General features: G+C 42.9%; 1 protein-coding gene across 8 annotated transcripts in view; it reads right to left on the reverse strand.

The window, feature by feature from the left end:
• NTAQ1 (N-terminal glutamine amidase 1) overlaps nucleotides 1-17041 on the reverse strand; it is a 213821-nt gene extending 196780 nt beyond the window's left edge. For 3 of the 8 annotated variants that reach the window (XR_012490734.2, XM_088798963.1, XM_019719894.3), the window contains exons 1-5: nucleotides 16816-17041; nucleotides 12083-12182; nucleotides 11224-11274; nucleotides 7564-7712; nucleotides 6798-6922 (exon numbers count right to left, since the gene is read on the reverse strand). Coding sequence is in view for 6 of the 8 variants with exons in the window: in XM_088798963.1 (XP_088655089.1) it covers nucleotides 6798-6922; nucleotides 7564-7712; nucleotides 11224-11274; nucleotides 12083-12182; nucleotides 16816-16904 (514 nt within the window). In the remaining 2 variants the exon portion in view is untranslated. The other 5 variants (XR_012490735.2, XM_019719845.3, XM_019719712.3 and 2 more) reach the window with 5 other exon arrangements.
• Nucleotides 17042-17557: the final 516 nt, after the last annotated feature.

The raw sequence follows: 17557 nt of genomic DNA on the forward strand, positions 1-17557 counted from the left end.
CTAGTTATCACCATTCCATCCAGTAGGAAAGGGGGAAAATGTATGAAAGAGAAGGCAGGCAATGTTTCATCAGTCAGTCTTGTAAGTGGCCACATCTCTCCCCTTACAATCCAGTAGTGAGAACCTGGCCACATGGCCACACCCATCTGCAAAGGAGTCTGGGAAATGTCATCCCTGGCACAGCAGCCACAGACTAGGGAAAACTCTATTACTCCAGAACAAGAGACAGCAAATTATAGCCCAAGAGTCAAATCCTCGAGCCCCCTGGTTTTGTGAACAAAGTGTGACTGTAGCACAGTCACACCCATTCATTTATACATTGTCTATGGCTGTTTTATCTGCCACAGAGGCAAAGCTGAGCAGTTATGACAGACCTTATGGCCTGCAAAGCCTAAAATATTTACTATTCAGCCCTTGATAGAAAATATTTGTTATCCCCTTCTCTAGGTAAAAAAAAAAAAAAGGGGACAACGGATTCGGTTGGACACCCAGCAGCCTACACTTTCAAAATTTATCTGGGTCATTGTTAAAAAGACATGGGGACAAAAATATTCCTTGAAGCATTTTCTGTCACACCAAAAGACTAAAAACAACTTATAAAGGACTTAAATTTTCAACCATGCATACCACAGAATACATGTAACCTTTAAGAAGAATGAGGAAGTTCAACATGCACTGATTAGAAAAATATCCAAATATATTAGCTCGAAAAAGTAAAATGCACAACAGTATGTTTAGAATGTTGTGGGGAGGGGGAAAAAAAAAACAGAATTTAATCCATAATATCTATATGCTTACATGGGCATAGAAAACTGCTATAAGAACATAAAGGAAACTGAAATCAGAAGTTAGTTTCTGGGTAGGGAAGTCAAAAAATTGAAGGACAGAGTGGACGGAAGTTTACTTTTCACTATACACCCTTTTACATATTTTGAATTAGTACAATCTACTTTTTAAATAATTAATTAAAAATTAAACTGAGAAAAACCACATACACAAAAGAGTTTGTCTTTATGTCCACGGCTAACCAACGCCTCTTCTGAAAGACATGATCTTTCTTAAAAGCCACGGATCGATCAGGAATAGTCAGTCTTACTGACCTGCGAACCACTTTACATTATTGGATCTGCTTCCCTCTCCACCTCTCCACTGTCTGTCAGATTCTCAGAGATACATTTTTTTCTCTTTTTTTTCCCTCCCTTATTTTCATAGTCAACTTACAAATTCTATCTTAGTCCCCTGCTATTCTTGAAAGTTCCTCTTTCTAAAGAGACACTATTTATCAGTATTTATGCAGTTTTCTTACATGTTAAGCATAAAGAGAAGCAAATGTGACCGTAGAGAAAAATTAAGCACGGAAAGACAAAAGAAACAGTTTTCAAGACTGATAAAATGAACAACATGGGAGAAAAATCTTGTAAGGAAATTCACCTTTCAGGTAAAACTGACAGTGCTCCAACTTACACAAGATGAAGAAAAAAAGGAATCCACTGGTTTATGTAACTGGAAAGTTCAAACGTTGGGCTGGCTTGAAACACAGATAGATCTGGGTGCTCAGAAATGGCCTTGGGGCTGCCGCTCGGCTGGGCTGCATTCTGCAGTCAGGCTGTTCTCTTGTGGCAGCAAGATGCCCACAGTAGCTGCAAAGTTCTGGGCCTCTCGCTTAGCAAGCCTGGTGGAGAGAGAGTTTCTCTCTCTGACCTCAATACAGTAAATCCAGAGAACACTGTGACAGATCATTCCTAGACTTGTCCGGGGTGGGGTCCAAGCCTGGCCCAGCTCAGGCTCTATGCCTTTACTTTTGGACACCAGGACTATATGGAACGTGCAAAGATCGAAGGGTTCCCCAAAGGGTGCTGTACGAGTGCCAAGTAGAAAAACAACAAATGTCCTCTGTTGCTTCTAACAAGTCAGGACTGTGGCCACTGGATATTTTAACAGGCTTAAAATGATCAACTTTGCTCCCTTATCCTGGTAAGAAGTAGTGGGGGTTTCAATTTCAAGGCAAGGTGACTGGGGAGTTCAAACTTAAACATACACATTGTCTGATCTGTCTGCACCAGACATAATTTTGAATACCAGATTAGAAACCTGCTCATAAATTAGCCAAAACAAACCTCCAAAAATGCAATTTGTAAATCAGATTGCAATCCTTCGGTCCCTCTGAAACGTTTTGTCCAGGACAAAGTATTTCCGTGGTGCAGTCTGCCAAAATGTATCTTCTTCATTTTAGCCACATCCTTTTAAAATCACCGTCTGAGAGTCACTGAAAATGCCAAAGTATGAGGTCTAAATTTAGCACTAAATTATAAAAGAACTTAAGAGGTTGTACTTGTATTCATCTTATCAAAAGTTCATTCACTTTCTCCCAGAATCTTCCTGGTCAGCTAACCCAAATAGATACGTGGTATTTCCTTAGATTGCTTGATTCTTGAGTAAATGCTTTCAGTTGTCCCTCCATAGTGCAGGGCAGAAGATTTATATTAAATGAAAGTTTCTTAATAAGCAGAAAACTCATCTGGGATCATAAGCTTAGACATCTTTACTGTAAGAAATTACTAATTTTTACAGTAGAATCATGAAAACATAAATGATAGCTAGTACTATATGCCGGTTTAACGACAAACTTTTATTTACTTAGAATTATATGATTAAAGACAAATTTCCAAAATATCATCAAAAACGAAGGTCGATACATCTATTTTAAAGCAATGGTTCCCATCTACAACTGAGATACTCTTGGGTATCTCAGGTCATCAAGAATGACGCAAAATCTTAAAACAAAATTAATTTTAAGTGAATTTTATTTATAAAAAACCTATATAAACAGACCAAACAATACTCAAACCTGGAAGGGCTGTAATCTTTGTTAACAACATAATAGTCCAAAAAGACTAATACTTATTGCTGATTCAGCTCACAATATCAGCCCTCTTCAAGCAGCAACACAATCACTAGTAAACATTTTATGGGCACCTTTAATGGGTATTAGTGATTCACTGAGCAACGAGCCACAGCCCTGTCCTCCTGGAGCTTCCAGTGTAGCTGGAGAGAAATGAAACATCCAGAACAGAAACAAAGTTCACACACATCTATCACAACAAAAGCAATTACTGGCATAAGTCACCACATGTTTTAACAAATGAGCCATGGGACTATCTTAGCAAATGTACACTACATCAAGTTTCAACCTGACATATCAAAAAAAAAAAAAAAAAGTTTTTAGTTATTTTTTGTTCATTCATGTTTCAACTGAATTGAATTAAAAAGAGGAAAACACAATTCCAAGCCAAATGTACCATTATGTTTACCATCCCACTGTTCATGTCCTAGAACTTCTCCATAGTTCTACACCCAGATGTCCAGTTCAGTAGTTTTGACTGCCAAACCGATGTACAAATTCAGATAGCGAGTAGACAGCTCCCCACCCTACCTCAGGATCCATACTGATAAAATCATTCAGGTTCATTTTGGAATCTAAAAAAATACATGAAAGAAACATCCACTGAAAGCACAATTTTGGTTTAACAACAATAAAACAACCGAGAAGACCAAAGGTAGAGAAAATTATTCAACGGATAAGGGTTCTATATCACTTCTTTGGTATTCTTGTCGCAAATGTGTAACCTTGATCTAATCATGACAAAACATCACACACACCCACACTGAGGGACATTCCACAAAAGAACTGACCAGTACTCTTCAAAATGTAAAAGTTCGAAAAGAAAAGAAAAAAAGAAACTGTCACAGATTGAAGGAGACCGAGGAGACATGACAACTGTTAATACCCTGGGTCAGAAAAAAAAAAAATTAGTGGGAAGACTTGCAAAAACTTAAATAAGGTCTTGTAGGTTATGTCAATACATTTGTTTCAGTTGTAGCATTTTCTTGGTTTTAAAAATTATACTATGGTTTACTCAGATACTCAGAATCTGAGTAAAGTGTATACAGAAACCCTGTCCCATTGTGGCAAATTCTTTAGAAGTCCAAAATTATTTCAAAACGAAAAGTTAAATGAAAACAATGCATGAATAATCAAACTGCCAATTTACTGGATTCAACTGCCAATTTACAGGAAATTCAGGGGATACAAAAAAGACACAGTTAGCAAAACCCAAAGTGTTTCTCCCAGACTCAGTTTCTTCAACAAATGAATTACAAGGGAAAAAAAAGTTGGACAAGGAATCTATATATTTAAAAAGACTACGCTTACAACAACAAAAAAAAGCAGGATAATCAGCAAAACCAGAAGTTTTGCTGAAGTCATCAGAGAGCTGGGATGCAGGATGACCAAGTAACCCATAATAAAGGAAAGACAGATACCTCCAAGGAGAGACAAGATGGAAACTCTTGCTTATCTGGGATAGATGCCAGATTCCATAAGAATTGGTAAGTAAGTCAGCTAAAATTTTTAAAAGATTGCTAATGGAAACCTCAACTTCTGAAATATGAGTTATTTGTTTTCTAGGACTTTCAGCCCAAGACTTGGGAAATGTCCTTAAAAATTTAGTCATCGGTAGCTGGTGCTGGAACTGAGTCTTTAGAGCAAGGCTATAAGACTGTAAATCTCAGTTTCCTTCTTATCAGGAAAAAAAAAGGGGTTGGGGGGAGTTCGTTTCTTTAAAATACATTAAATGCTAAATTAAAAATAGTGGGAGCGGCCAGGTGGCTCAGGCGGTTGGAGCTCCGTGCTCCTAACTCCGAAGGCTGCAGGTTCGATTCCCACATGGGCCAGTGGGCTCTCAACCACAAGGTTGCTGGTTCGACTCTTTGATTCCCGCAAGGGATGGTGGGCTCCACCCCCTGCAACTAAGATTGAACACAGCACCTTGAGCAGAGCTGCCGCTGAGCTCCCGGATGGCTCAGTTGGTTGGAGCGCGTCCTCTCAACCACAAGGTTGCCAGTTGGACTCCCTCAACTAACAACGGCAACTGGACCTGGAGCTGATCTGCACCCTCCACAATTAAGATTGAAAGGACAACTTGACTTGGAAAAGTCCTGGAAGTACACACTGTTCTCTAATAAAGTCCTATTCCCCTTCCCCAAAAAATCTTTAAAAAATATATAAATAAATAAAATAAAATAAATCACTACTAATTAGCTAAAAGTAGTTCCCACTTATCCTAACTTTGGACACATTTCTTTGATAAATACAGGTCTTAAGGAATTTACCACATGAGAGAACATTATAATGTAATCCAATTATTATATGAGGAACCAGTATGTTCACCCCACACCTCAGAGCAGATTCCTTTTCATTTCAATCTCAAATTCAGGAGGCCCCTGATGAACTAAGTACCTGAGCGACAGAAAAAGACATACCCTCCTTGTAAAAAACTCTTCCTCAAGTAGTGTGCTCGCCCTGCCACTTTCCAGAACCATATACGTTAGGCAAAGGGACTAACCTTCACACACTTCAATTTATGTGTCTATCAAATGTGGAAAATAAAGCTTGACTCATTGAGTGGTGGTGAAAGTCAAACTAATCTGAAAGGGGGTTGGCACAAAGCCTGGCACCTGCTGGGTCATAATCATCAAAACCCAAAGGAATGACCCAAAGAGGATGAGGGCCAATGAGGTGATGTTTACTGAACACCTACTATGTGCTAGGCTCTGTGTTAGTGCTCACGTCGAAAAAAGAGCTGGGGAGCTGCCAAGGCACACTGCCTAAGACCACGCCCTGTGCAATAGGCTGTCCAAGACTGAAAGGTAGACCCATGAAGCCCTCTCCTAACCCAGGAATGGTCCCAATTCTAATACCGAGCCCAGGAAGCAGGCTTGTGGAACCAACAAGCAATTCCGATGTAAATTTTAAAAATTACGAGAGAGGATCAAATATATGGTGATGGAAGGAGAACTGACTCTGGGTAGTGAACACACAATGGGATTTATAGATGATGTAATACGGAATTGTACACCTGAAATCTATGTAATTTTACTAACAATTGTCACCCCAATAAATTAAAAAAAAAAAAAAAAATTACGAGAGCTTTTCACAGACAGCCTCAAATAGCTGAGTTTGAATCCCCTTTTAGTTCACTCCCTTCAAAGATGCCAAATATATTTTTTACTTTCTTCCTTGCTGAACTCTGAATACTTTTGTCCTCCTTTCCTGGCATGCTGCACAGCTTACAGAGCACTTCCACACAGAAAGCATCACCCATGTGATGGGATGATCTCACCGCAAAACGGCAATGCTATGAACTACTCACAACCAGAAATAATGTTTCCACTCATGTGAAGGCCAAACAATAGTAAGAGGGTAAAGAACGCTTTATTGCCTCAAATCTCAACAAAGTATTAATTGGACCGATGCCTAAAAGCCCACAAAGGAGATGAGTGGTGTAATAAAACCTGCCAGCTTTCACCTCCTCCTAATGCAGATTTTATTTGAGAGCCAGGGAAATGCCATGTCATCCGTCACAAGGATACACTGGGGCTTTTCTCACCATAACATGAAACCCTACCATGCCCAGGTGCTCCCAGCCCCATTGTTAAATGACACAAACACACAGATCTCCGAAGTCGTGCCCTGGAGGCAGGGACACCCAATACCTAGCAAGTATCGTGGTTCTGCTCCCTAACACCCTCCCTGTCCTGTGAGTTCTTAGGCCTCCCGATCCTGCTCACTGTGCCTCAATTTCTGAATCTAATAAACACACAGCACTACACTTCCTCTTACCTCTTACCACTCGGGATTTTACCCAAAGAACAATGCAAGTTTTGTCCTTGGTGAAGGGAAAATGCCTATCTGCGCAGGTACCAGAACCCCCTCTGAGGAAGCATCTTTGGCTCACCTCCAGTTTCAATGCAGGGATATGATGGAGGAGGCTCTCTCCAGTTCCCGCTGGAATCTTTCATGTGAGATCGGTCAGAAGCAAAGTTCTTCAAATACGAATCTGCGCGGATCACTCGAAATTTCCTGCAGATCAATCAGCATTCATTTATCTCAGGGAGGTCTCCCAGTTGAAATTCTAACGCGGTTTTTATATAGACTCATTTTCTGTGGCATGCACAAAACTACTGGTGGCATTTTTTGCACTATTAGTAACATGCAAACATATACGCCACTTTATTACCTGTTAAAGAAGCCATGAGAAATGATCAGATGAAATCCAAAATCACAAAGGCACACAAATATACCTGGTTACCATTATTTACCAATTGTGGATCAGGGGCAAAGTGCATAATTTTCAGGTGCGGCCATGACAGCCTTCTAATAAGGCATCATAAGACATCCCACTCCCCCCCGCCCCCTGCACCGTACACACACCCCCCAAAAACAAGACTACGAGAGAAATCCCCAAAACAACTACAATAATGTCTGAGATCTTATCACACAAATCTTTAAATGACTGCCAACCTTTGATACAATGGACAACCTTTAAAACTTTAAAACATTTTGAATCTTCTGTGTAGCACATCATTCTCAAATATCAACTCAATGGTGATGCCAAGATAAGTGACCTTTACAAAACAAATGCCAAAACAAACAAAACAACTCCATGTGATTGTCAAGGTCTCACTTCAGAAAGGATGAAAATCCATCCCGAATTTCCTCACCTTCTGAACTGTGGATGGATGTCCTCATCAGATTTAAAGGCATCTTCCACATAAGTGTCAAAAGCACAGGGAAATGGCAAGACAGTGTCAAGGTCATAAATGAAGCTCTGTCCTCCACTTGAAACATGAAGCAAGACAACATGGTAATCCTAGAAGTGAAAGTTGTTGAAGTTACTTCATGATGGTGAATTCCAGGATTACGTGATATATAATGCATATATATCACCAAAAACAGATACCAGACTAATATAGCCCTCTTTACAACAGCAAAATAAAACAAAGTAAACACAAAACCCTGAAAACAGACCAAATGTCCGGTGACAGGGAATAGTTACCTAAATAATGGATATGTTCCTATACATTAAATGTATACCCACTGACCCAGCAATTTCACCTCTAGGAATCCATCCTACATAAAAATGGTCATACACATGTAAAGGTATATATACTAAGAAAATCTCTGTAGCACTGTTTATAATAATGGAAATTCAGGAACAACCAAAAGTCTATCAAGAGGGGAATGGTTAATAAATCACGATGCAGCCGCATGACGGAATACTATGCAGCTGTTAAAAAGATTTTGGTAAATTTACATGGAAAACAGAAAAATGTTGTTACCTAGTTGGATAGAAGGAGACTGCAGAATGTGCATATTATTTTATAAAAGCTGTATGTATATAGACAGAAGTACATAAGCATGCATATGAACAGAGGAAAGGTCTGTAAGGATATTCTCCAAACTATTAACAAAGGGAACTGCTTGAGGTTTGCCCAGAGAAGGGGAAAAGGATTTTAATTTCTTGTTTTATACATTTGCAGTTAAAAAAGTACAAGTGTTGGTTTTGATTTTGTTGTTTTTTAATCAGCTAAGCCCTCATCTGTAAGCATTAAAGGAGAAGGCTAGAGAGAGCTTCTCCCACAGAGCTTGGTCACAGTGTGTACGTGAATTCTCACTCATGTCGCTCCCAGACACCTGGCAGTGCCAGAAGGGATGTCAGGGAGGTTATCAAGGGACATGAGGGCAGTCTGGTGCTGTGAGTTCCTCAGAAGAAAAACACCCTCGCAGAGAACAGCTCTGTGACATAAAAAGTTCAATCACATCAGGACAACATTCATAACACCCCTTCCATTTCTAGCACTTCAGAGAGCTCACAAAGCACTTTCTCAAACGCTATTTCATTTGACTCTGTGAGGCGAGAAAGATAATTAATCAAGACTAGAGATGGTGCACCATCAGAGCCTAAAGTGCTTCCTTTGGCTCCAATTCTATCTTAGTAAAGCAGAAACAGCATCAGAAATGGATACTGATTCCCTGTATACCCCTTAATGCATCCTACCCTCCAAGTATAAAGAAGAGCGCTCTCCCTCTAATCCTCCACGATTTCCTTCCCCTGGGCTCGTTCACGCTATTCCCCTCCAACCGTAGCAACCTTCTCTACCTCCTTCCCCATATCCATCACTCAAGCTCCAGCTCCAGTCCTCTCTCCCCCATGAATCCATTTTTATCTTCTCCCACCCCCTGCCAGAAGTAGTCTCTGCCTTATCCAAAATCTGTTTCTCCCTTGACATTTTCTAACTCATACTGCAGTTTTTTTGAAGTATATACTCCCTATTATTTGTGGGAAACTGTGCTGTTGAAATATAGCTATAAAGATGAGAAAGAGAGGTCCTTACCCTCAAGGAGTTCCCGGAGAAATGAGTGTGAAACACAAGTCAACTGTTACAGGAGAGTGTGAAGACACGACAGAATGAAGGAGGCAGGAGAATATGCAGGGAAGGGCATTCTGAAATCAGATCACCTGGTTCAAACCCCAGCCCCTGCACTAACCAGCCTCAGTTTCCTCTTTTATAAAATGGAGATAACTGTAGCGCTTACCTCAGAGTGTTACTGAGCAATTAACGAGACTATGTATGTAAATGCATTGTTAAAAGCCAACCAAGAAACAGAGGATGGGGCCAACCGCCAAGGAGAATCTCACTGAGGAATGGTTGCCATCATTGAATCTCACCTGAAGGGCAGAGCTTTCCAGAAAGAAGATACAACTTGTGAAAAGGCATAAATGACGACTCTCCACAACCTTCTAGTTATTTCAGGTCTATATTCCTACATACCAGATGAATGATGAATTTGAGGGAAAGCAGGCCTCCACTTGGAATCGCCTTCATAGCACAGATGTAGGGCCAAGGAATGCAGATTTAAGCGGTACATCTGAGTCGGCTTCAGTCCTTACCCAAATGCCAGGAAAGACCCAGCGGGGCTAAAGGAAGGGTTGCCCACCTAGAAGTGATCTGCTCCTTGGGGTTTGGTGTCTCGACCCATTCAAGGAGGCCTACTCATGTCCTCCAAGAGGACAGCAGTGAGGCAAAGATAATATGCCAGAGGGTGCGGGGAGATGTCCTACCTCAGGACTCCCCCCCGAGCTGCCATGAGATGTTGTGTAAAGGGGACATGACCACAAGTCCTTTCCCTGCAAGTTTCCCTGAGACAGCAAGCAAGGCCATGACTCAAAGTCAGCTGAGCGGTTCAGCAATGGGGATGACTTCTAGGGCAGGTGGACAGTCTGCAGCAGGGGTTATGCAGTGTTGCTAACGGTAACAGCTAACACTCTGGAGCACCAGTACCAGATACTATACCCAAGACCAGGGTAACACTTTAAATGCATTATCTCATTTAAGCCTCTCGACCTCACTGACCAGAGGACACTGAAAAAAGAGGGTGAATCACACATCCAGTTCACACAGCCCACCAATGGGAGGAGTGGGGCTTAGCCCCAGTCGGCCTGACTGAGTCCAGCTCCTAAACTAAGGCTGCTGGATTGGGGCTTGAATGTCAGAGCAGATCACCTCCTGACGGGGGAAGCCAGAAGGTGAGCTCCGTGAAGTCAGGGATTTTAGTCTACTCCATGCCTGGCATATCATAGGCCTCAATAAATACATGTTAAACAAATGAATGAAGCCAATTCAAATGATATCTTACTTTAAATAGGGATCAGAAACTAGGAGTTTATTACATTATCATGCATGGAGTTTTACTTTTATCTTCCTGTTTATCAGCATAAACAATTCTGTTCTTCAGGGGGCCAGGTTAAGGCAACACCAGATGAGTCCTGCCAAGGACCCAGGCCTGAGACCCAGTCCTACCACTGGTCAGCTAGATGACCTAGAACCGCTCACTTTGCCTTTCTGGGTTTGTTTCTTCACCTGAACAATGAAGGGGTTGGAGTACATCTGTGTTTCCAAAGCCAGTCATGGTCACTCAGGAGTTGGCTAAAAGCACTCACTCCTGAGCTCCTCTAGATCAACTACATCAAAAACTTGTATCTTTAACACAGTCTCCAGAGAATTCTAATGTGCCGCTGGACTACGTATTGCTCAAGTTCTTTCCAGTGCTAAATGGATAAGAGTTTGGGAGATCACAAATATATCTGCCACGTTGACCCTTTAAAGTCATTCCGGTAATGATTTCAAAATGAAAAGAAAATATACCTGGAAGTGCTTCTACCTTAGACCAAGTACCATCTATTCTCAAAAGGTCAAATTATTGATAATTATCATTGCCTTTCTCTACCGCCCTATCGTTTCTGCTTTACCAAAACATAAAGACCACTCAGGGACCACAAGGACTAAGGCATCAGAAGCTCTCTGTATTGACCAGCTTACCCAGATCACAGGTCCATCTCCAGGTCTTGCCTGCTGTTTCCAGATAGGTATCTACAAAACACAATAAACTTCAATGTCATAAGCCATGACTTCAGTTAAACCGCTACTAAATTCTTTAAAGTAATACATACATGAAAAATAAAATATTTCTAAGCAACCAACAAAGTGAAAGAACGAATGGGTAAGAAGAAATCGAAATCCTTCCTAGCGTCCTTAACAATGAAAGGGCAACAATTAATCACACGCTGTTCTTTGGAGAGTAGAAAGAGACCTGAACTAGGAGTGAGAAGGCCGGGCAGGTTCAAGTCTTGCTTTGAAGTCAGATCACCTGATTTCAGGTCCCGTAATTATTTATGGAACCTCCCTGAATCTCTATAAAATGGAGACAGCTGTCTGACCCTTGCCTATTTCACAGGGTTTCCATTAGGATCAAATGAGATGATGCTTGCAAAAGTGCTTTACAAAATATGAAGGGCTTACTTTTTTAATACATCGCATAAGTTTACTATAGTTTTATTTAAATTCCAGAAACAAAGAAATCTTTACCTCAAACCTGAGAGTAAGTACCTCCATCCTAAGCAATTTAAAAAGCTCTAATTTAATACCTAAAGAAAAGAGATTTAATCTGTGTGAACACAGCATCACGTATTTCCCTACCTACAGGTAAAGGACTAAACTCTCCCTAACTCAACCATGCCCTGGAAGGGGAAAAAAAAAAAATCTCATTCAAAAACAAACTTTAAAATGTTGGTATGTTTTATAATGCTCATTTTAAAACAGTACTAAACCCATGCTATATTTAGCTTCTAATGTCATCCTGAATTTCTTGTTCTCTTTCTGCAATCATTCACCAACGTACCATCTTCCTCTCATTAGATATGAAGACAGCATAACATTCTTCTAAAGGATACTGGTTGTGGTTTTTGATGTATTCACAGAGCTTCCAAATATTTTCTTCACTGAAATAAAATAATTGTTTAATCAGTATAATTAAGCAAGAATGCTGTCTTTCAGATTTGAACAAGACTGACGATGGCATTAAAAAGCTGGAGACCTTAAACACCATTTCATCCAACAATTGGCTAACATTTGAACCTTCTCTAAAATATCCCCAACAAGCTCTTACCCGACCTTTAGGGCGTGTGGACCCCTCTGCAGACAAGGAGTTCACTACCGCCCCCATCAGTGTTTGTACGTGGAAGCATTTTATAACTGACAAAACGCTACGTAAATATTCTATAAGCTTTGGGTCCAGGGACTTGAGACACAGCTGGAATTCCAACCAGCCACTTACAAGGTAAGAAGCTTTGAACACTGTGACTTCCTAGAGTGCCTGCTTTTCTCAGTAAAATGGGCATAATCACATCAGATTATAAAAACTCGATAAATCTTAGTTACATTGGTTTCCTGCTCCCTCAAGGAATGGAGCAGGGTGGGTGTTTTGGGTAGGAGGGCTCCTGAATGGAAAGCATCAGGCAGTTATGTGGTATGTGCAGGAATTCTTCTGGAGGGGCTCTGGGAATGGGGTTCCTTCCCCAAGCCCCTCTGGTGGGGAAGAGGGCCTGACGTAGAAAGTTGTTTCTCATAGTGAACTGCAGTGTGTCTTCCTAGACCTCTGCTCCAGTAGAAATCTCTCTTCTCTATGAGAGGCCCTTAGCTCTTTGAAGCAGTGGTCAGAACTGCTTACGTAAAGCAATGCCCAGTGCAGTGCATCAAACCACGCCACGCTAGTAGCCACAGCCACACCCCTTCACGGGCAAGCAGTCACTGCTGGCAGTTCTCACAGCTCAGCCCCTGGGTTCCTTCTTCTAACGAGCCACACGGCACCTTTGCTCAAAATGAACTACACCCACCCTCTGTTCTCACACGACTCCATCTGCCAATGCCTAATTTCTAGCCCCCTACACCATGCCACCCGAAAATGAAGCAAGGCACCAACTGTAGTGAGGAATTGTCACCATTTTATGGAAATACACACTTGCAATTTATAAGTCTTACCCTTGCCTATCTGTCTCAATGCTCCATATGACTAGCTTAAAGTACCAAAGTTCAGTGTCTGTATTTTTCTCCTTTGATTTCCTTTTGCTCTAAAATACCTAACAAACCTTATGAAAAAAGTGGTGGTAGAGGTAACAAGAGGAGATTACTTCCTACTCCCATAGGATATGTAGTATGCAATAACAAAAATACAAAAATCTACTATTGCAATGGGACAAGTAGCTAAAATTTTCTAATCTGGATAGTCTAAGACCAATTTTCAAGAAGACATTTGTCTGTCTTGCCTATAGATGTTTGACCACAAACATCTTCAAGACATGATGTACAAAGCACTGTGCTAAGTGCTTACAAGATATGATAAATGAGAGCTTACGGACAATGAGAGGGGACATACAGATCCATAAATAAGCAAGCATCCAAGAAGGCCATAAAAGATGCATAGAGGAAGGAGTTATTAATTTTAAGGGATATAGGAAGATGGAGGAGGTATAGGTCAGTGGTCTTTCTTTGTTTGCTCCCCTTCCCTCCATCCCAAGGATGGGCATAGAGTTGAGGCAAAAAGTTCATGAATCCATATATACCACAAGCACTACTGGCAGGCTGAATACACATGGGGCTTGGACACACTTTGCCAATTATTTTTTAAATATGTGTGAATGTTGCACAGAGGAAAAATAAATTTAAACATAAGAGTTACTGAACTTGTAGTCCCTTTTTATATCCATTTTGTTTTCAAGAGTACAATTAATATCAGGTAGGAAGATCTCATGATACTTTTGATGTTAATAAAAAAGAGGACCTTATATACTTGGAAACGCTGGGAGTCATTTGGAATAGAAAGAGCCCTGGATTTGGTGTGAATCCTGGCACCCACTTACTGGTCAAAAACAAAGTGGGGAATGATGACAAAAATGTTCCAACCTATCAGTTGACTGTTTTGGCAGCAGAAAGGCTAATAAAGCAGCATTAGGGCCCATAGTTCCTTTAAGGGTTACTGGTGATAGGCTGAGTTCAGAAAGACATGCAGACAAGGATTCCTGGCACACAGTAGGTGCTCAGTAACTGATTGAAAAACACAAAACAATTACAACAGAATCAGAAATGTTCTGCAAACCGCACAGTGTCACACAAACATCGGCCACCACTATTATCCTTAAGCTGGGTCTTAAAAGATAAGTTAACATTTGACAGAAACTAATAGAAGTAGAGGCAACATTTATTTCAAGTTAGAAGTACCCGCAGGAGCAAGGGTAGTAAGGTGTACCTACCCCACGTGTTCAGACAGGGTAAGGCACTGGTCCGCAATCAGAGACGATTTGCCTCCAGGGGACATTTGGCAATGTCTGGAGACATTTTTGGTGGTCACACATTGGGAGAGGATGCTATGGGCCTCTAGTGGGGATAGGCCAGGATGCTGCTACACATCCTACAATACACAGGACAGTCCCCACAACAAGGAATTAACATGGTCAAGATGCCAACAGAGTCAAGGTTGAGAAACTCTGGGGAAGGGCAGGGAAGGCAAGTTCAAAATGAGGTTTTGGAGGAACAGAGGGTGACCAGATCTTAGAGGGCTTGCTATGCTCAAGGGATAGACTTTATTGTCTATGTCTGTATTCCCTGAAATGTGACCGTCAGGCCAGACTCAGATGGCTCCACTGTGCTGCTCACACATCGACTCGGGGGTGGGGGGCTGGATCCTAAGAGCTGTATGTTTTCCAAGCTTCCAGCTGATTCTCTGGCACATTCAAATTCATGATGGCTTTGAGCCGTGTAAAGAAGTTAGACCTGACAGGATATGGGAGAGCTGAGCAGAGAGACCTGTTAGGAAGGACTGGAAAAGGCCCCAACAGCAAGGAAGTCAAGGAGGATCTGACCTACGGTACAAGGAACTCAAAAAGATGATCTACTGAAGAGACGTTCATCTCCTACCATTCTTCCACAAATCACTCCACTCCAACCGTGTCAGCCTCCTTGTTTTCTAGAATAGTCCTGGCTTGTTTCCTTCTCAGGGCCTTTGCACCTGCTGTTCCTCTGCCTGGAATGATCTCCCACCAATATCCACGAAGTTTCGCCCTTTTTCTTCAGATCTGTTCAAATATCATTTTATCAACAATGTCTTCCTTAAATATCCTAATATAAAATAGTAAGTCTCCATCCTTTACCTTGTTTTAATTTTCTCATAAGACTTAACAACACCTAAGCATGGTTTGTTTGTGTCTGCTTTCCCCCAACTAAAATGTAAGAACCATGAGATCTTACCAGGGACTTTTGTCTATTTTGTTCACTGCTGTATCCTTAGTACCTTAAATCGTGCATTACACACTCCAAATGTCTAATAAATACTTAGTGAATAAATAAAACAAATGAATGGACGTTAGGAAGAAGAACAGGATTTAGGTGAGTGGGAGGGCAGAAATAAAGTGCAGTATTTAAGCATGGACTCCAGCATTACAGAGGTTTGTTTCAGGACTACCACTTGCTAAATGTCTGATCTTGGGCCAACAACAGGCCTTTCTGTGGCTGTCTTTTCATTAGTAAAATGAGGGAAATGAGAGTAATAGAACCTATCTCCTAGGCATGGATGGAAGGAAGCATTTGCAACTGGGCCTGATAAGCAGTCAGAGCTGAACAAACGTTAAGCTCTGGGTGACACTGGTTTGGTGACCAGCTGAAGGAGAGAAAGATAGTTTTAGGTGGCCCTATGGTTTCTTGTAAAGGGACTGGAAGTGGGGAAGAAGTCATTACACAGGCAAGAAAAGGGTAGGTGTGGGAGTGACAAGGACCAAGGCAGGAGCTGTGATTCAGCCACAGAGGTGGCCTAGGACAGGGGTACAATGTGTGGACTCCAGGGTCAAACTCTACTCATAAATCCCCATTCCTTCACTTACAAGCAATGTGGCCTCAGACAAGTTACTTGCACCCCTGTGCTTCAGTGTTCTCATCTTCAAAATGAGGATAACAATACTTACCTCCTAAGGCAATTGCGGGGCAAAATGAATTCGTTTACATAAACCACTCAGCACAATGTTTGGCATACAGCAAGTGCTATACAAGTGTAACCATTATGACAACATGGTAGTTAAGACCGTGGTTTGTGGTACAAGAGGGCCTGAAATGCATTTCTGGATACTATTAACTGGGTGACCTTGGGAAAGTTACAGCAAAATCTCTGTGCCTCCATTCTCTTCCGAAATTAAAATGACCATCACATCAGTGTGACACAACACAAGCTTAGGCAAAGTAATTTCTAGGCTCTCCGCGCTCCACCCTCCGCCTCCGCCTCCCTTTCCTAGCCCACGAGCACTGAGACCTGCTGAGAAACGTCCAAGCGAAAAGCGCCAGGCAAAAGCAACACACTGCCGACTCTACCATTACTGGCGAATTGCGCAACCCCACCCCCACTCACATCCAAATGCCCACGCTCTATTAAAAACACGAGAGCTACCATTCCCGCGTCCTCTTTGCGCCAAACCGGAAAACCCGCCAGTAGAGGCCCAGAGAGCCCGGGGGAGGAGCCGGGAAGAGGCGGGGCGTAGCTGCGACGTCGCGGCAGCCACGGAGATGCCAGTGTTTGCGCCCGCGCCCCCTCACCAGTAGCAGCTGTTGTAGACACAGGCGTCCCTTGGAGGGCTGGCCGGCTGGTAGCTGGCGGCTGCGGCGTCGGGGACATCCCCCTCCATGGTGGCTTGGGCCAGGGCACGGGCCTGAAGCGCGCCAACTGGTCCAGCCCCGCGGGCGCGCTTTGGGGACGGAGCTGGCGTGAAGCAGCCCGCACAGGCTCGCGAAGCGGAGTGGGCGGAGCCGGGGCAGCTGGTGCAGTTCCCGAGTGGTGGAGCCTGGGACGAGCACGCGGAACCTGGGCGGGGCGAGCGGCTCAGGTTCCTGGAGCTCTGAGTCCACGAGCGCGGGACAAGTTCCGGTGGGTGGAGCTAAGGGCTGACAGCTGGCCCAGGACGGCCCTGTTGCAGGCGGAGCTTGTTCCGGTGGGCGGTGCCTGGGCGGGACGCGCAGGGCTAGTTACGGGAGGGTGGAGCCAGGGCAAAGTGGGCGGGTCTGGGGTTGGGTGAGCGGCGTGAGTTTCCCGCGGACTGAACTCGGGCGAGGACTGCGCGATTCCGGTAGAAGGGGCCGGGGCCGGTGGAGCCGGGGCGGGGCGGTGCTGGCGGCGCGGGTTCCGGGTGGGGCGGGGCCGGGAGTGCTGGGGGCGGCGGTAATAGCAAGGAGCCAGTCAGGCGGAGGAAAAGAGAGGTCACTGGCCGGCGACCTGAAGAGTCAAGGAAGAACGTCAAGTTGGTAAACCGCCGTACCCTGAACGTCGCCTCCAGGAGGAGTC

The sequence above is a fragment of the Rhinolophus sinicus genome, chromosome 6, assembly GCF_057876585.1.
Source record: "Rhinolophus sinicus isolate RSI-liver-muscle chromosome 6, RSI-T2T, whole genome shotgun sequence".
Classification (NCBI taxonomy): domain Eukaryota; kingdom Metazoa; phylum Chordata; class Mammalia; order Chiroptera; family Rhinolophidae; genus Rhinolophus; species Rhinolophus sinicus.